Genomic DNA, 20,676 nt, shown 5'->3' on the forward strand with positions numbered 1-20,676 from the left:
GGAATCTAGTGTATGATTAAAAGAATGACTGTTCTAGTCAGGGAAAATTCCAGAAAGCTCGTTGCGTATATTGACAAAATAATTTTGACAAAGATCTTCATCAAAATATTATTGTATCTAATCTCGCACATGTACAATATTATCAACAATTTATGGTATAATGTCAATATTATTATAAACAACACAGGCCCTACATTACCTAATTAACAAGACAAAGTACCTAGATTCTGAGTTCAGGTCGTGTAACCACAATTCTTATCTTGATTATAGAAAATAATCTTAACGATGATAAACAGACATCCGGTATACGATACTAAACAATGATTTTCCCCAGAAAAAGTGAATTACCGACACCAGACGGCACCATTGACGTGAAAACCCACTTACTTATATTTTTTCAGGCAATGCAACCTATACTGCTTATACCTTAGGTTAGGTTGTAATATTCCTAAAATCAATAAAGTCAGTAAAAAACAGGTCTATATAAGTTTTTAGGGAGATACTTACTTCTTTGTCTCCGGGGCCTTCAAAATGCCGATTTTAGCTTTGGTCGACAACGTGATTTCAAACAGTAAGCCATGGTAAATCGAGAAGTCAGAAGACCGAAGTAACAAATTAAAGAGAAAAAAGTCATAGGCTATTTTTTTTTGTCTTTTAAAATAACATATTATGTGGCCACCCTAAGTTCTCAAGTCCTTAAGTCCTCAAGTTCAAATCTCCACAAGACTGGTTTCACCGCTAAAACTGGAATTTTATTTAAATTAAACTTCTAGGCAAAAGCATCAAACTATTCAGCCAGCCATTGACAGAATAACGGAGTATTTAATCGATACATAAAAATGGTGTTTAATTATCGTATTTATAACCGCGAGACGAATGAATCGGAATTGTTGTTAGTTTTATTAAGTAGATCAATTTCATTTATAATGATTGAATGAATAATTATTGCCTTTACAACCTATTTATTAGTAACCTACATCTTGATACGGCAATGAGAATTGGTTTTTTCTTTCTTTTTCTTTTTTGTTGCTCACGTATTCCTCACAGGAACGGGTAATGATTTGATGTGATAGAGCGAAGACTTGGCTTTGGCTTCTGATAATCAAATATTGAATTTTACAGTAGAAGACTTGGATTCGGCCTTTTTAATTATAATCCTATAACGAAAAATTTGGCTTAATATGTTAAGTGAAGTAATCAAACAAAGACAAGGCTGTATGGGCCTTTGCCTTTCCCATGAGGGATAAATTTAAAAAAATGATATCATAGTGACAAGCGTCTGTAGCTATATTTTATTTAGACTACTCACACTAGACTAGTTTAACATTTTGCATTGCTCATTCAGCCTGTTCTTGACTCAACGTACAACCTTTAAAGTTGCAATGCTTAGCGTTCGTGTATCCGCATTTCTCGGCACTTAGTTGCATATTACTCATTGAAAAGTAAAATTAGAATTGTAAAAATAATCTATACCAAATGATTTGTGGCCACGTACGTGTGTACTATAAACTAAATAAATTTATGCTTGTTATTAAAAAAAGAAACAGTAAAGGTAAAACTCGGGTCAAATTTAAATTTAGACGAACCAAGAGCCAGTTTTATATTTCTAATTATGACTTTATTGAAATATCGCCGTTAAAATGTAATTTTAAATCCACATTAATAAAGATGTTAGGAGGTACGAGAAGTTCCAAAAGAGGTTTTAGTTTTATTTGACCGCCTTTTTATGTTTTATGAGCTACAAAAATGATTATAAACCGGACAAATTGTAGCCCAGTAAAGCAGTAAAAGCTTCACTCGACACTAACTCAGCAGACCTCTATAAAAACCCGCCAATTATGTGCCCGCCCCCGACTTTTTAATAGCTTAGATCTTAATAAATCAAAATTTGGCACGAAAAGATTTTATCTCTTTTGATATAGAGCAAGTATTTAACACAGAAGAAAAGTTTGTGGGTTTATTTCAGAGGGGGTGATCGCAGGATTTACTAGACCGGTTTTTTTTAACCAATGTCCGGCCCTGAATGTTTAAAATAAGAATACATTGTAAATAAAATGTTCTGTAGTTTTGGGGTTTACGTGACGTCAGCCTTAGTAATGTATTTTTTTAATTTTACACATGAAATAATTGATTTACTACATTATTATTTTAAATTCTTTGAAATTATACTCGAGCACTGTACGTGTCGTGTCATGAGTTCAATCGACGCGTAGCAAAAGCATTTATTTGATTTACGAATAAATGTATTGTTTCTGATAAACCCCGCAACACTGAGAAAATTCATTTCTCAGAGTCGTTGAAGGAAAATGAAAACTTGAGTCAACTCAAATCACTTGTTTTATTAAAATTGGAAGTAAAAATAATGTTCTTCATTGTCATTGTTATTATTTACACTTAAATTACACCACTACCAGCGATTCTTTGCATAATATCCTGCTAATTAAACCGGTCCGTTGCAAATTATAATAAATCGTACTTAAGTTATAGGTTAATTAGACATGTCAAACGGACGACACAGTGCAGTCATTATTCACAGTTACATTATATGCAAATCATGTTTTATTGTATTATTTTATTAGGTTTTTTCTATAATTAGCACCTTTCAAACCTCGAGTGGCAAATTGAAGTGTACGTCTGATCAATAATCTGGGAATTCCTGCTGTTTAAACTGCATCAGTAAAACTTTATTTACTTTAAACGTAATTCACACAATGCCATCTAGTCCCAAACTAGCTTGAATTATGGAACTGGACAACTGATAAACATAACAATATATTTTTAAATTCATACTTATGATAGATAAATTAAACCCAAACGCAGAACAAAACATTTGTCCTGAGTGAGAATCAAACCCACGATCAGCAGTCAGGGTCACCAACCACTAGATCAACTTGAAATTCAATTTAGTGTTAGGGGTCTATCAACTCATTTTAAAATAATTCGGTTGAAGTTATCGAAGAGAGATACGTTAACAGGCCCCTGGGCCCCAATTCTGCTCTATACAATGGCCGATAAATGAATGAAAATTGGCTCAAAACGTCACTTTTCGTATTACTACTTATGCATATTACTACTTATGCATACTATTACTTATGCATTTTTACTACACAATCATTGAAAATTTATTATGGGACGGTAGACTCAAGGTCAATAAAATGAACTTATAATTATTGGGTTGGCATAATGCTTAAGCGAACAGGAATAATTTCAAATTTAATCCATTTGCCATTTATTCATCGGCCATTGTAAAATAGCAGAATCGGGGCCCTGGCTGCCAATTATGTAATTTTATTTTTCCTCCGATAGATATCTTCAAATATCCGCCTACTTAGGATTGACGGACGTACGATAACTAGAGAAACCTAACCGGAGGGGTTCTCTCTTCCTTTACTTATTATTAATTTGTCTAATATATAATCACAATAACTTTCAATTAACAGAATTAGGAATAGGAAGTACAAATATTTGTGGCGAGATATCTGCTACCTTAATTGAAGTCGAAAGACCTTGCTTCAGTACAAATAAATTGATGACTGGTATAGAGAGATCTACCACTTCTAACCCCTTTCACTGTAACTTTCTTACGGATATTATGATTGTTCTTATAGGTTACAACCAGGTTACTGCAAGCGCCCCAGCTTGCCCCAGTGTGGCTACGCCCATGGGTTCTTCTAAAAGGATTTGATCCTCGCATAGGACAAGCGTTTGTGTGATCCACCAAGGGATTAGTCTGGAATGAACCACCCCTCGACAATTAAATAATAAATTCTAATCTTCCGTTCGTTTAAAACGAAGAACTAATAATGAGTTACCAACATGGATAGGAAATAATCGCAGCAAGTCAATGTCCTGCCGATACTACTAACAATTTAGCCTCTTGAATAATGCATGCTTAAAAATTCATTGATCAAGATCGCATCAGAAGTCAATAAGATTAACTCGGTGGTTGGCCTTTAATCTGCAAGATGACGACATGGTGCTGTTTAAGGTCCTACGTAAATCCTCCTTCGTGTTGACTGTTTGTCTGTACCAAAGACTTTATTACGACGCACTTTATTCAGCACGCATTTGTACTTCCGCTATCATTGGAAGACGTAAATGATCGAAATGTTTTTATCTTCGCAAGGTTGTTTGGTTTGGAGAAAGATACAATACATACAAAGATAGATAAATTAATAAAATTTAGATATGAGACCTTTTGTTTACGTAGGTTGATTTCTTGTTTGGTTACGACTAGGTATAACATTAAATAGATTCTGGAATTTTATCTTAGTTACTACACTAGTGTGCTGGAAAAGTGAAAAAATTATAAATTAATAATCATGATTTGCTAATTTGAGCTTAAAAAAACAACTGGTTGTTTTGGAAAGGTTTTTGTGAAGATACAAATCATAGTTTAATTTAGGAAGCGGAATTAGGATCTAGTTACATGTGAGGTCATTGCGTTCTATTTACTTTTTAGAGTATATCTGTCCTTGAACTTTTGAACATTTTTCAATTTAATTAAATATATAGAACTTATAGTCCTGCTAAGAATCTGTAACTGTCCAGTATTTATATGCCAATATTAAATATTGGAATATTCACTGAAAATATACAAAAAGTAAATTCGTTCTTTTTTGTGGTAACACTGTCACTTGAATGTCATGTGACGTGACATTTATCAGTACGTTCTTTATTACCGTTAGGTCAAACTGGTTCAAGGCTTGGCTCTCTTGTAAGAGCTACCATTGGTTGATCCTATGCCAGTAAAATTTACACCAATAGTAATTAAGTATTTAAATAATATTAAGAGAGAAAACATACTGTGTCAATCCGCAATAAAGTAGGTGAAATGTGTTTGAATTTGTGTAAAATAATCTAATTAATAAGTTAATGAGCTAGTTTAGTTGATAATAACTTCAAGAATTAGTTAAAAGGTAACCACAAATCTGTGTAATTTTTTGTTATAAGAAAGGATTTACGTATTAAAAATTGCACAGTCAGCCGTGCAATTCTATGTAGTAAAAATAAAAAAATATATATATTTAGATCACCTTGACGGCTGCATAGAAATATAATTTCATGCCTACATGGCATATAAGTACTCGAAATTGTTTTATTGCAGTTTACCGGCCTGTGTATTGTGACCGACAAAATCGGAATTATTTTCCCACAGCTATTAGATTATCAGTAAAACAGAGGTTATAGAAATCTCTATTCTAATAGTATTTTTTCTGCTAGTATCTATGAACCTCGTCAGAAACCCTACAAATCATGAAACCTTGAATAAGAGATAAGATTACCTTGTATTTGTGTCAGTAGGAATTAAAACATTAGCATGTCTGTTTGTAAAAGTAAAACCATATAATTCTTTTACTATTTGAATGTCTAGAACAGTAATAACTGTCTTGAAAGGGTGGCTAAACATAACCTCTTTACTTGTTGACTACATTCAAATAACAAGGGCAACTGAGAATAGTTAAAAAATTGTCTTATGATCCTATGCCATGACACTTAAATGGTAAAAAAAGTTTTATAAAAAAAAATATCTAACCTATGTTTACCTGAAGGAGACCACATAGCATAGTTTCAAAATAACAACATCCATTTTCAAAACCCGTTTTATAATTTGCAGGTACAAAATGCGGTGGGTGCTATTATCAATAGTTGTGCTACTGTGTACCTCCTACGTGGCTCAGGCTTTTGAGGACCAGGCTCTGGAGGATGATGACTTCGCAGAGTTTGAGCAGTTTGATGCTGAAGACGATGATATAGTCAGTGGTAAGTTCATCTAGAAAATTAGTATTTTTCTAATCCATTTTATGTGATGTTTTCTACTTATAGACATTGAATAGGTTTTTAATAGAAACGTATGTAATCTAATAAGAATCTTATGCTTTTGTAAATAAGGTCAGATGTGTGCTGATAACTTAAATGCATTGATTCTGTACTCCAAGTAGGTTCTATTTGATTATCTTGATCTTTTTATTTTATCTCCATTATCAATTTGCATTATTAATTTTCAGACTTTGGTGATGAAAAAGAAGTACCGGCATCAAAACAGAAGGCGTCATCTAAAGAACAGTTTGAAGCTAATGTTGAAACTGAGGATGATATCTTAGTTGAGGTTTGTTAAATTATTTTTATAGTAGTTGCGTTTTGTTGTACAAGAACACTCAAACTTATCTATTGAAGTAAGACAAGAAAAGTGACTTTATGCCGTGGCATGTCTTGTCTTGCTCTCAACTAACAATTTGTGAACTAGTAGTATACACTTTAGACATAAGTTAATTCAAAACAAGTGGGGTTTCTAAAATTTGTAAAACCTGTTTTGTGTGACCATGTCTCTAGACAAGAGACAAAATATTTCTTCACCTTTCGTTAATTCCTTCACCCACATTTTCATGTGCTTATCAAAACACGGGAGCTGTGATATTTATTTTTAAAGTGCACACAACATTTGGCAAGTCAGAGCATGCCTCAGGATTAAACTCAAGACCCCCACAACCTAAAATCATCCTCCTGCAATCTTTTGCTAGTACAGCTTGAGACATAATAATTAATTTACGAATAGTATACATTTCATTCGACAAATCAACTCACTTCCAGTTTCTGAATGTTGATCAGAACAAAAATCATATCTTAATCAGCATATCAAGCGCTAATCATAACTATAATTACCAACCAATCAGAGAGCTATGAGACCAACAAATCTAGCAACATATTAAACCAATCAACCTTTTTGAAGCTGCAGTTTATTATACAAAACTTTTGAGTGATTAAGTTTTAATTACTTTTAGATAATTACATTTTTATAGGTGTAATCAAAACCCTTGATTTATAACTTTAAACAAAGCACTTATTACAAAGAAGCAATCAATACCTTATTGAAATTACATTTTGTTTTATTGTAGTGTTCAAAAAACATTTAATGTTATTTGAAGTCGTTTTAAATGACGTAGCAAGGTGGCAATGACCTGAATAATGTATGCACAACATAATTATTATAATGTTATTCAAGTACCGAGTAAAACGGGGTAAAAAGAGACGAAAATGTTGTAAAGGCCTAGAGGGATTATAAACTTCAGTTTTGTCGCCTATGTTATTATTTATTTAATATAAATAAGCTTTCTTATAAATTATAATATAGTAAGACAGAGTCGTCGTAATAACTTATTCTGAAAACCATTTAATTTCGCCCTCCCGCCAATAGAGACAATAATTAAGAAATATAAATGTTCACATTTGAGAAAGGGTTTTTAAACGACTCTCGCATTGTAATGCCTAAAAATTGTTTTTGGAATGATTAACACCATTACCAAAACTCCAGTCCTATTCACCCTGTTCCATGGTAACTAGATATTATAAGGTTGAGTGTCTCATGTTTATGTGTTGAGTTCATTTAGAGTTTAAGTTATCCTCATTGACTTGCTAATGAACTGACTTGGTGTGGAAAGTGGGGAATAGTTAAATAATAGTTTTTATTAGGGTATGTATGTTTGTGGGTGCCAATATATTGTTTTGTATAGGTCGCACTTCCACCAGGATTTTAATATTAAATATTTTCATAGAAGCAATGACTTGCAATAACGATCCATGGGAACACAATACAATCTTTCGCGTTTGTAATATTAGAAGGATTCGTTCTTTAATAACCTTGTACGTAGAATAAAAAACAAAATTGAAAATTTATCCCATAGAATAATCAAGTAGAAAAGTATTTTTTCCAGTTGCTTATATCCAGGTAACTAGACCTTCTTCCTCTTGTTCATATAACGACTGTATTTTGAATTTTGTATAAGGTACAATGGGGTTGACGTATCCTTGTGGATGAAACCCCTTAAACATTGAAAGTTATAATAAAACGACTGTATTCCTTATTCCTCTAGTCATGTGTAGTATTTAATTGATTATTCTTATTTCAGGATGAAGACAATGAGTTCGAGCACTTCCAAGACCCCGAGGAGTTCGAGGGCTTCCAGGACAGTGCGCCGCGTACTTCTGAGCAGCCAAAGATCACTATTTCTAAGGTAAATCATATCAATCGTTAATAATGCTAGAAATGCAGTTTTCTGGTTCATCTGAAAGGTATTTGATAGGAAAATTGTAGAATGTTCGTTACTGGTGGGCGTATTTACGATTATATATTTAAAATAAATATGTACAGTAGGTAAATAATTTGGAAATGACATAAATTTTGAGCATACTTTAAGTGTTCTAAAAAAAATACGGTTTTTTTCCGATCCTTGGCCCGATGCAATTTAAATATTTTATTTTGTTGGAGTTGGAACTACCTATACAAAAAGTTCAATAAAAACAAGCCAAAAATGATTGCTTGGACTACGCGTATATTAAATTAATACTTAAAATAAAATGTCAAATCTCTTACTAAGATATTATCTTAGAACTCTTATGAGAAAATAAAGTTAATATGTTATGTTCTTGACCATATCACCAGGTTCCTATAATGGTCCGGCCGCGGTGGGACGCGTACTGGCTGGAGGGCATCCTGTGTTGCCTGCTGGCGGCCTACGCGCTCGCCTACGCGGTCGGCCGCGCTAAGAATACCTCCATAGCTGTCAACTTCCTGAAGTTACACAAACCTTTGTTAGATGATAACTTTACTTTAGTTGGTGAGTGAAGTGTTTATTGTGTTTTTTTCTTATTTACAATGGTTTTCACTTCATAATGTTGTCGTGTTACGGAGGTTTTTGGAATAATAGTAACACCAATTACCGTGAAATTAAGTCATTCATTTTGTTAGTGGGATATAACGTCACTTTCAATAGTTTTTTTTAGGACGCTTTAGTCGATGCTGTGACATATTTATATACGATTTTTTGTCCCTAGAGTAAAATCTTTTGACTAAGACTCACGCTGCGTGCACATGCATCGACGAAACTATTGAACCTATGTTAGAGTTGACCTATGAAACTTTTGACTTTATCGGAATAGCGCAATCTGTCAATTGTGCTCGGCGAGATTTCATTTAACAAGTTCCCATGTAACTTAATGAATATCTACATAATACCTAAGATCCAATTTTGTACCGTAATTCTCAAGAACGTTCGTGGTTAAAACATTATGTTACTTGACTAGGGTGTTAATCGAGACCTGTAACACCACTTGACAACAGAACACAAACAATCGCTAGATAATGCCACCTCATATATGTATGTTAGCGTATTGCAACGCATTGCCAAACACCACAAAAACGTAGATGAGATAGCACGGCGGTTCAGGTTTAATCATTAGGAGTGGTACTACCCTATCTCTCTCCTGAGGGATCAGGTGTCCATGAGAATCCTCGCCTTACCATACAAACGGCGTCCCCTGGTGTTGTCGGCAGGAGAGACGGGCGCGGACGTGGTGTCCGCGGGCGAGGAGCGCGGCTGGCGGCGCGAGGCCGAGCACTGCTTCACCATGTGGTGCAGCGGCCGCCTCTGCTGCGAGGGCATGCTGCTCACGCTCAAGCTCATCAAGGTGAGGCCACTCACAGGTTTCAGAGAATGCGATCTATGAGTGTATATTGTTATATCACTCTGTGTATATCATTATAAATGTGAAAGGATGTGTGTGTATTTTTGAGAGAACGTTTGTTAACTCTTCACGTCTAAACGGCTTGACAGATTTCGATGGAATTTGGTATTTAGGTAGCGGATACTTTTTTTGCGGACATTTCGGTATCGAGAATCCGACATACCTCTCCTCTTTCCCCAGGGCCGTGAGGTTCATGCCGAATTCTTACTGGCTAAGAAACAGAGTGCTTCAACTTTCGATGCTAACTACCCTAATCCCAGGCACTGAGCCAGCTGATACCTTGGTTTAACTCATAAGCAACTTCGTCTAAAACCATAATTCTCTCTCGCAGCGCCAAGACCTAGTCCACGTGCTCCTGGGTGTAGTTAGACCAACTCCGGACACGCTCCTCATCCGCGTGGAGCTGGGCAAAGACGACAGCGACCCCTTCGTGCTGTGTGTCGCGCAGAAGAAGATCGCCACGCGCCTCTCCAAGGAGATGCAGGACTTGGTGAGATATCGCATGTTGTAAAGTCAGAATACCAAAAGCAAAACTTGTAGATAAAAAAAAATAGTTTCTAGCACTTACAAAGGTTTTTTTGTACCCTGGATTAGCAACGGCCTTCCCCTTTCTCTTCCAGACTTGTACGTCTTTGATAGACGTGGTTTTTTTTAATATAATATTTTTATTAGATGTAAATATACGGACATGTCCACTCACGTAGTAGTTTGGCTCAAACCAATTAAATAATCTTGAAAAAACAAGACTTTTCGCCGATATTCCAGTTACTTACAATACGTTTTGGTCTAAAAACTAGAAATATCGTAAGAGTAGTTTTCCTACTCTGTATCTATTGCGTAAATTTGGATTCCTAAACATCAAAATGATAAGTTAATGTTGTGTCCGCAGAGCGTGTTCTGCCCGGAGCGTCGCGCGGGCGACAAGCACGGGCTGCCGGCGACGCTGTCCGTGATGTCGGAGACGGCGGAGGCCACGGCGGCGCTGCTGGACGCGCGCGTGCAGGCCGCGCTGGCGCGCTACCACCAGCACCTGCACTACATACACGTGTCCGACCGCTACTCCGGGCCCAAGCAGATGGAGTGAGTGCGCCTTACTTCTATATACACGTGAAGGCTGCTTGAGCCTACCATGCCAAACCGTCCGAGTGCGACGTCTTGCGGATTCAATTTTGAGGACAAACATTTGTATCATCCTCAAATGCTTCTTCTGAGTCTGGGTGTCGTTTAAAGAAACAAAAAGTGAAACTATTTCCCAATTAAGTTCAGAATAAAAGCGTCCATGTCAATGTCCCAAAAAATCCACGTAAAATATTTTCTGTCTGTCTACTCTCAGACAAAATTTTGTGTCCAATATTATTTTCAATCTTTAAAGACGAAAGCAAATTTTTTATGACTCAATCTTACTTGTCCACCCAACTAATTTTGATAACTGCGATAACCACAGACTACAAGAGTCTTTATAAATCTATATTTGCAACAACAGGGAGGGCGGCGTGACGAAGCCCCCGGACACGGAGCGCGTGTTGCTGGTGAGCGTGGCGCTGGGCGCGGACGGCGGCGGCGACGAGCTGCGCCCGCTGCTGCTGCTCGTCTTCCATCTCATGGACAAGCTCAAGCGGCTGCGGCTCAGCAAGGAGGTAGGCCCCACTCCACTGCACTAAACTAGGGCAATTTCACTGCCGCCGGTTCGATTCGTAGGACAACCATTTGTGTGTGATCCACGAATGCTAGTTCTGAGTCTGGGTGTCTTTGTGCATGTGAATTGAATGTTCCTGAAACACCCCGCGACACAAAGATTATATTACTTAGTGCGGGAATCGTTAAAAAAACAAAATACCTATTGTTGATCAGGCGCTGAGCAAGTGCGAGAAGCGTCGCCAGAAAGTAGCAGAAGCGTGGCTTCGTGGAGCACACGCTGCCCGCCAGGAGCTGGCCGCCGCCAAGCGCGAGGAAAAGCGCAAGCAGGAGAAAGAGAGGATTCTTGCGGTGAGGACACTTCCTACATCTGTATTAACAAATCCTTCTAGTAAACAGAACAGAGTACTTACGTAAAAAATAATGTTACTTCCGTCAGACGGATTACTGGAAACGTTTTTTTTCATTTGATCACGTCATTAAAAGGAAGGAAGATTAAAAGCATGATGATGAAATGTATGGCAGTGGGGGCTAGTAACAACAGTTGATTTACTTTAAATCGCTGTGTCCCTTTCATTTTTTGTTTACGAGACAAAGAAAAAAATACGTAGCCAATGTTTTCTGGAAACCTGTGTGACGGAATATACAGTTTCCTTTTCAAATACCTTGTTGAGTATGATTGGGCCCAATATTTGGGGATGATTAGAGAACAACTAAAACATACATTATTTAAAAGATGTAGAAAGAGATAGTTTTTATTTATGTTTAAGAACTATGGAAGAATATTACTACTCCCTTTTAAATTTTATTACATAAACTTAACCAACTTAATTGCTTATAAATGTATATTTTCAATTAACAGGAGGATGACCCAGAGAAGCAGCGTCGCTGGGAGCTGAAAGAGCAGAAACGTCAGCAGAAGCGCAAAACGCCAAAAATGAAGCAATTGAAAGTGAAAGCATTGTGATAGCCACGTATGCGTATCGGTTCGTTAACCAGCAATCAGTCAAATACAATATTATTTACAATGAACTTTTGTTATTTATCTTAAGTGTTACATACTCAATAGCTGCGAATAAATGAATTTTAAGTTATTGTAATATGTGGGTTTTATTATTACTCCTTCATTAATCAGAAGACACTCGGAAGAGAGCTCGGATCAGCTAGATCCGAGCTCCCTTCCTAAGGTGGTAACTGGTAGTTTCTAGGTCAATATAATGCTCGTAAATAAGAATCAACAAAATTGTTTCATCCAGAACGAGGTTCTGAAGTAACAAACATAAAAAATTAAATACAGATGAATTCAAAACATTATTTTTGAAGTCTGTTGTTAACTTTTTTTAGCGATCCTTACCTTGCCTTCTACAGTCCCAGAAGTTCACAACTTCTCTCTCATATTAGTCGTTAAATAATGATTAATCACTTACGTTCGTATTTATACTGGCTCTTACATAAAAGCTTAAAGAACTGTATTTTTATAGCAGTCTTTATGTATGTGAAAAACAATACAGCATAGCTTCTGGATACTTAATACAATTCTTATTTATGCGGTTACAAGACTAGCATTTACTCTAATTTTGCGAAAAATGGTTTACCTGATGTACAAGCAAATTTCAGCATCGTATTGTTTAATTTGTAAATGCTTATGCCCCCTTATGTGAAATAAGAATTTTTCCTTTCCTTCTTAAGTGATGTATGCAGTCAACCTGACCGCCGGCTGCTACTGTCTAGGTAGAGCAAAGATAAAACATAACTGCATACCTCAGGAACTTCCTCCTCGACTTAGTGTGTTGCTACAAGGCAGCAAGAAAAGGCTGATCATTAAGGAGCCTTTCTTTACTACTAGTTATTTTAATATGTGGGTATTGGGTACAATAAAAAATTACTTCCTGCAGTCCTTGGCAACCCTATTTTCTGGTCTAGACAATATCCAGCCACACTGGAGTGTATATTATCCCATTGCTGAGAATTAACATGGAAAAAGCGTTATCTATTAATAATCAGTAGATGTAGATAGGTGTCAAATGTATGTTACTACCTGGTTTTAAAATATTTTTACATTAGAAAGTATATTGCATTCAATTGAGTCTAAGAATACGATGGGATCTTGCTTTTGCACTAAGAACCTACACCCATCCTTGCCATATGCCAGTTTCACATGGTTCAAATTTTGATTCTCCTTTTCAGGCTTAAGATTTATTATTTTTTAATTGATTGGTAATAAGCATTTCCCAATCCGTAGAAAATTAACTCAGTAAACACTATTTCAGGAATCTTAATAACAAAAACAAGTGTATATTAATCAAAGCAATATTTATTTCAAATATTTGTTATTAAATTAATAAGAACAAAATAACAAAATATGTTAACAAACATAAGTATCAATTTCTAAGTCACAAAAGCATTGTGTACGACAAATAAATAATGGATGTAAGACAATCGTGGATACCTATAACATGACTTGTATGGATGAAATGAGATCCTCTAGCAGTCTTATTTATATTTGCACAATTTATATTTTCACTAATTATGAAAAAAATGATACTAACATTTACTAATACACATTTCTAATAGATATACTTGTGTTTTTATTAGCTAAAAAGCAAACAAGTGATAATCTATAATGAAGATTGCACATGTGACTTAGACAAAACAAAATGAATTTGTTTTCAACAAACACAGAAGTGCTAACTTTAGGGTAACCATAAAAATCATTAAAACTCTCACAGCTAACAAACACACAAACTTTATAAAACAATTGTCTAATAATTCATATACATAATATATCCAATATTTGTACCAATCCCAAAAGGTATTTGAGCAATTCGCTTAAATAGTAATGAAACAGCTGCACTATCATTTATCGTTGGGGTGAATAATACATGCAAAATTAAATCAATTACACCAAGGATCTAGGAACATTTAGAATCAGCTTCTACACATATCAATGCATCATTATAAACACACTGAAAATATATTCAACATTCATTAGATCAATTGAATACTACGACTATTTCCTAACCTCCGCCACTCTAACTTAGAGTAAATACGATACGAAGGTCATCACACTAGATTTCGAGTTGCATGTTTGTGAATGGATGTCATTCATCGACTTGTAGCTTCTGGATGCGCGTGGAGACACAATCCATGTCGGGCGAGCCCTCGGGTCCCGGCGGCAGCTCCACGGCCAGGTTCAGGTTCTCGAGCGACTGGCACCGCTTCGCCGGGCTCTTGGTGCTGTCGTGGTTGTAGCCGCTGGTCGACGGCTCTAACAAACTATTTTTGAACTCGCACGCACTGTCGCTCACGTCACTAGCGATCGCGTCCGAGTTTTCACTCTTAGTTCTGTGCCTGATAGGCAAAACGTAAGGGCAGAGTCTGTTTTTGTTGGTGGCTCTCTTCATACAGTATCCCACGGTCACGTTAGACACGTACCGCGTGTTCAGCCGCATCACGCTGTAATTAGACTTAGACTCGCGTAAATAGTCGCGACGTGCCTCAGTTATTGCGCTCAACATGCCCAAGTCGTGCAAAGCTTTATCCAAATTCTCTAGGTTCATGTGGCGAGATTTCTGTGAACAACGCAACATAATTATTATTGTGATCTCTGCTCATTATTATACGTGCAAAGGATTGTAAAATTACATACACTTTTTGCGAATTCATTGCATTTCATCCTGGATTAGATCTAAGCAGAGTTCAAGAAATATACATAGAAAACAGTGAAAATAAACATCACAAAAAAGTCATAATAAGTAATGACAAGACTACTGTGGGTTGCCAGTTCGTGAAAAGAGGTGAAATTAAAAATGCCTTATTTTTAGTCGGAAAAAGAAAAAGATGCTGTCATGTTCCTATTTCAATTCATAATAACAATCTCTCATAACAGTTACGGTTGTTTGTCAAATATCTTTAGACAGGGGTTTTAATGGGAATACAAACGAATAAATTTTAATTCAGTAGGAATGGCTGAAATATTAAAAGAATGGCTAACCGAAAGGTTGCACAGACCCATAACATGGGAAGCCCAAGAATTTGGAAATATGATGAAAAATGGCCACGTGATTGCTGGAGTGCTACACAGCTACCATGTAATAAATGATGAAAAACTTTTTTTGATAAGAGATAGTTCCGCGCAAGAGGACGTAAAAAATAATTGGAGTTACTTAATCGAATGGTTAGCAGACTTAGAAGTTTATTTGACTGCTACAGACTTAGAGTGCATTACGAATGGTAAAGGATCCACACTTCTTCGCCTATTCTACCAATTATTTCTTCATTTAGACAAAAGGGATCGTACTAATTTTATAAAAAGAGAAAGAAAAATGGTGTCCAGTCTTGTGGAGAAAATGGGACACAGATTTAAAGTAGACAAAATTCCTGAAGAAGAGGAGTCATTTGTAGATAATCTGTCTAAACCTTTACTCAATGAAAAACATTTTATAGATTGGCAAAAAAAGAAAGCTGAACAAATTAAAGACACATATGACTACATACGTCATAAATATTCTAAAATGTTAAAAAAAATAGAAGAATCAAATACTCCCATGAATGTCAAAGCTGCGATCCCTCCGAAATTGACCGGAAATGAACGAAAGGATATGGATAAATTTGCACAAAAATATCCCTGTAAATTCGAAAACTATACTTATGAAGAGCTTCTTGCTTTAGAACAAAAGGCCCAAGAGCAAAAGAGTTCAATCTCAGATTCAGAATGGGCTAAAGGTTATATGAATGATCTTTACACTAGAATGCGGAAAAAGAGCGACTCTGAAGAATTTCAAAAACAAATAAGAAATGTTTTAAGTGGTACAATGTGGGATCTATCTATAGCAGAAGAAGAATCCAAGCTTGATACAGAACTAGCTAAAAAAGTAATGAAACTTTCACAATTTGAGAAACAAATGTGCACCCAGATAATGGAAACAAAACAGCAAGCTCGCAATTTAGTCAAGAATAGAGTACAAGCAGAAAAAGAATTCGCTGATCAAAGGGAACAGCAATTTAACCAGTTCCTTGACAATGTGAAAGAACAGATTCAATTAGAAGTCACGGAAATTGATTTTGAGAAGCAAAGGCAAGCCATGCTTCACAAGAGGTTGTATGGCGAAAAAATGAAGAGGAAACGACAGCATTACTATGAAATTTGTTACGATACAGTGCTATCACTAATAGACTATGCAACAAAATATGCATATTTTACGAAACTTCTGGAAGACGACATACCAGAACACTTTATTCATGAATGGAAAACTCTGTACTATAAACAACAGCCTATTTTTGATATTCTTGATCCAATGGAAGATTTGATAAAAGAAAAAACTGAGGAAGAAGCAGCTGCTCCAGTTGAAGAAATTGTAAGGCTTGAATTAGATAGACAGGAGGCTCTTAATGAGGATGAATTTATGGAATATCACAATTATTCTTATCCCTGGACTTTGGATTTATTGATACCAAATTATGACCCAGAGTCTGAAGACAGAAAGTATGAATACTTAGGAAATCGGATATTAGGGCACATGGTTTACACCTTGCTTGGAATCAAGTATCCTTATCCACCGCCACTACCTCCCGCCGAGTTACCTCAATTTAGCACTAAAGCCATATTACGGGGCCTTCCAGATAGGTCGATAACTGTACCGATGCAAACATTGCTAAATGCGCGTAAAATTCTTGTTGTTAGGCTCGAAACTGCTATAAACTTTTGCTTGCGAAAATTTAAAACTGAAATGGTAGGTTGCACGGATATTGATTTGTCATTTGATAAATTTATAGCGGCGGCTCCTGAGGAAGAAGAAAAAGAATTAATCAGATTGATGAAAATGGACGATGACGCCGCTTGCAAAAGCAGCGAGATAGCCATAGCGGCCATGTTGGGTGTTATTGCAGCCAATACGAAGCAAACACAGACTCCTAAAACAATACCCGAAGAGGAAATTAAGTTATCCGATGCTGCAGAACTAGGAAGATATGCGTATGAGACTTTAGGAGTTGGAGATACTTTGACAGCTCATCTCTTATCAGCGATGATAGTAGAATACATTAAAGACCATCGTGACATCAATGGGTTTGTTATAATAAATTATCCGAACTCATACAGAGAAGCACAGATATTGGAAGAACATTTTTCAGGTTATACACCTCCAAACGACACTGAACTCGATGATAGAGATGAAATTTATTTAGAAGATAGTATTATAAATCATCGTAAAAAAGAAAAAGATGCTTATAAAGAAGTGAGAGTCTCTAAACTAGTATCTGATCCTCACAAAAAAAGAGCTGAGAAACCCTTCGAAAGCTATTTCACGGCTTATCTTCGTCTCAAAGAAACAAGCGACATTTTGCAAGAAGTTGTGGTGTGGGATTTAACACAAGAAAATTCAGATTTAATCGATCGGTTTTACGCTGTACTAGGCCTTAATTATAGTATGTATTATGAAGCTATAGATAAAGAATTTTTAGTCCAAGTGTGCAGGTATATTATTGGTGATTTAAGTATGCCATTAAAGTCCACTGATAACCTTTTTGGGTCGAATGTAGTAAGTACTCTTGAATTCCCATCAAGTGAAGATAAAAGGACAAAATCTAAAATAGTTCGTCCAGATGTTTTGGAAGGGAAATCCAAAGCTACTTTACGTCATGGCAGCTCTAAGCAGAGTAAAGTGTCAATGACACACCAGGAATTAGAGATCGTAAAGGAACCTTCGGAAGAATACACCAACACAGAGGGTGGGATGGGAGAACTCCATGGTGAGGAAGCCTTGACAAGGACCGATAGTTATGAAGAAGTAAAAATATTGGCCGGCGAAGAAGATTGGGATTACGGCGAGATTCCTATCAGTGAAATAATAGGTGTAGCATTAGCTACTTGCTGGCAGGAGATTGAAAGAGTTTATATTCAAGACATAGAACAATTATTTTTCGCGAAACGACTGCAGATGAACTGCTTGATTCCCTACGCAAGGTTTATTAAAGATAAAATGGACCAGATAATCACTCTGCCTTCTAGTAAACAAGATTTAGTGTGTCAATTCCAAAAGGAGTACAATGATTTTGAAAACGATTGGCGTGACATCAATTTCACCAAGAACGAATGGCATTGCCGGGTCAAGGAACTGCAGGATAAATTGTATATTATTTGCGATCAAAGAAAACACCACGCTGAGCAACAAAGGCATGCTTTAATATGTGATAATTGGGCTATGGAGGAATTAACAACCTTAGTAAATACTTACATATCTTGTATGCAGGCGGAACTGAACAGGTGAAAGGTTTTTATATTCCGAGTATTATTTAAATCCCAACTATTTTAATACTTCATTAAATTAATTCTACTTTTCAGATCAATTCTGACATTTCAAGCTTTCCACGACTTTTACTTCGCCATGATTCGACACCTGCCTCCAAACGAGAGGCTGGCGTCTAAAGAGTTGACAAGGATATTTAAAGAGTCCGAAGATGCATCAGGTAGCAGAAGAAGCGGTGAAGACAAGACTTATAAGCAGCTAAGAACCAACTTCCAAGAATTACAGCTCAAAAATATTGAAATTGACTTCCACAACAATCCTTTTAATTTTATTATTGAGAATAATGTAAAGTTTGCTTTAAGGGTTGTTAAGGATACAAATGATTCTTATCGATCTCTTATCGCCAAAGAATATAGTGAAATTGCAAGATTGCAACCACCAATAAAAAAGAAAGACGACGCATCGTCTGAAGAGTCAGTTAACCTTGAAGAAGTTTTCAAACAGAACGCATTGAAATGCATAGATGAATGGACTGTAGGCATCAATGGAGAAATGTATAGAGCTAGTCTACGTATGCTCGCTCTTCAGTACAAGTGTTATCGTGACATGAAATTATTTAATGATCACATAAATAAAACATTTATGGAAGTACAAAGTGATATTAACAACTATTACATTAACGAAATAAAGTCTGTCGACAGACTTTGTAAGTATTTGCAAATGGCCGTTGAGAATGGTCGAAGAATTCCAGAGACCCTTGTTCTTGAGCATGATACTTTTGTAATTGATCCAAACCTATTGCAATTTGCAACAACAGAAGCCCCGCGTGATTCAGAAGTAGAAACTGAACTGGTTGAACCCATGGAATTTAAAATTAGCCAGTTAGCCACACTACGGTCTCAATTTAAGATAGTGGCACCTCATGGGATAACATTACAACAGGCGTTTATCTACCTCTTACAAGATTTCATTTTCTTCGGCAAAGAGTCATGCAATGGAAGCTTATTTCCCGAGGCATGGGTAAATATAGATCCCGAACAAGTACCTAAACTAGTCTATATTTTGTTCGGTGACACTGTGTATGTGGATTGGCGAGATTTCCTCATTTACTGTCTGAATCTGAGATTTCCGACTGTAGAAGAGCTACTGGAACTGCGCAAGAGATTCCGTTGTAATGATCTTTCTTCGACGGAATTGATACGACGAGATGATTTTATTGAAGAGGAGCTTTGGTTCGAAAGAGAGTTTGATCCAGACGACAAACACACACAGCTGAGAAAGAATTTAATAAAACATTTTCTGTTTGAATTGTTTGAAGTCGAAGAGGACATGATGAATTACTCGGCATTCTTGTTAGCTTTTTGCAAGGATATTGATCCAATCAAAGGTTTTGTGAACGCATTGTCTATGGCTATCGGCAGGCGAATTTGTTACGCACCGGAAGATTGTGAAGATGTAGTATGCAAATTGATTAAATTAAAAAAATACAAAGATGCATGCTTAGCTTGCGCTATGAAATGTACGAAAGAGTTTCTGGACACACTTTTAACAAAAGTAGTCAACTATTGTGAAGGGACTACTATAACTGAACTGCTGTATGTTCCTCCGCCAGAAGATAAGAAAGTAAAGAAAGGCAACGGTGCTAAAGGGCAGGCTGCGAAGAGAATTGAGGCCACACAGAGCGCTCGTCTGCCGAAAGTCCACAAGAGCCTTTCCAGCAAGAGTAAAATAGCGCAATCAGATACTAACGTTAAGACGTTTATTTGTCGCCCTTGTGAAGACGAGGGTGAGGTTGAAGAGAAGCCGGCGGAGAAACCGGAGCATAAGGAGGTTGAACACAAGGTGGAAACAATAGAGGACCCAAACCTGTCATACTGCATCAGCCAGGCCGTTATATGGAATATTTTAAAAATCTGTTTACCTTGGCATTTTGTATTGGTTCCGGAGCAAAAGAAAACACCATATATAGACCAAGTCACTGGCGTGATGAAGCGTTTAGAAGTGGACACAGATAATGGTGACATTTACATCTGTAGATTCGTCATTGATTCAACCATTTGTAAGATTTTGCATAAAGTTAAGAAGTTTACAGCTCTCAATCTTGGCGAAGCCGTGCACAAGATTTTCGTTTGATTTTATTTTTCAAAGATACGATACCTTAATCATGTTATTTTTTTCAATATTATTCCTACATTATCATGTTAGCTTTATTAATTATCTTCTTTACCCTCTTAATCGTTCATTCAGCTGTGAATAAATGATTTATTATATT

General features: G+C 36.3%; 3 protein-coding genes across 4 annotated transcripts; 2 read left to right on the top strand and 1 right to left on the bottom strand.

The window, feature by feature from the left end:
* The first annotated feature begins 4,704 nt into the window (after positions 1-4,704).
* On the top strand, positions 4,705-12,259 carry LOC113499597 (coiled-coil domain-containing protein 47). Of its 2 annotated transcripts, none has more exons than XM_026880113.1 (11): positions 4,705-4,825; positions 5,618-5,763; positions 6,009-6,109; positions 7,908-8,012; positions 8,441-8,615; positions 9,332-9,465; positions 9,854-10,012; positions 10,412-10,602; positions 11,006-11,159; positions 11,374-11,508; positions 12,020-12,259. In XM_026880113.1, exons 1-11 carry the CDS (start codon positions 4,743-4,745, stop codon positions 12,122-12,124), a joined length of 1,488 nt encoding a protein of 495 aa, XP_026735914.1. In that variant the 5' UTR covers positions 4,705-4,742; the 3' UTR covers positions 12,125-12,259. The 2 variants fall into 2 exon arrangements, with proteins under 2 accessions (XP_026735914.1, XP_026735921.1); XM_026880120.1 differs by having other exon boundaries at positions 4,788-4,919.
* Positions 12,260-13,451: 1,192 nt separating this feature from the next.
* Positions 13,452-14,922, bottom strand: LOC113499616. The gene is made up of 2 exons (XM_026880143.1): positions 14,807-14,922; positions 13,452-14,729 (listed from the first exon to the last, which is right to left on the bottom strand). The coding sequence occupies exons 1-2, from the start codon at positions 14,831-14,833 to the stop codon at positions 14,259-14,261; spliced, it is 498 nt and encodes a 165-aa protein (XP_026735944.1). The 5' UTR covers positions 14,834-14,922; the 3' UTR covers positions 13,452-14,258.
* A 79-nt stretch (positions 14,923-15,001) lies between these two features.
* LOC113499610 (sperm flagellar protein 2-like) lies at positions 15,002-20,612 on the top strand. The gene is made up of 2 exons (XM_026880129.1): positions 15,002-18,421; positions 18,500-20,612. Exons 1-2 carry the CDS (start codon positions 15,123-15,125, stop codon positions 20,535-20,537), a joined length of 5,337 nt encoding a protein of 1,778 aa, XP_026735930.1. The 5' UTR covers positions 15,002-15,122; the 3' UTR covers positions 20,538-20,612.
* The last annotated feature ends 64 nt before the right edge of the window (positions 20,613-20,676 follow it).

Source organism: Trichoplusia ni, chromosome 1 (genome assembly GCF_003590095.1).
Source record: "Trichoplusia ni isolate ovarian cell line Hi5 chromosome 1, tn1, whole genome shotgun sequence".
Lineage (NCBI taxonomy): Eukaryota > Metazoa > Arthropoda > Insecta > Lepidoptera > Noctuidae > Trichoplusia > Trichoplusia ni.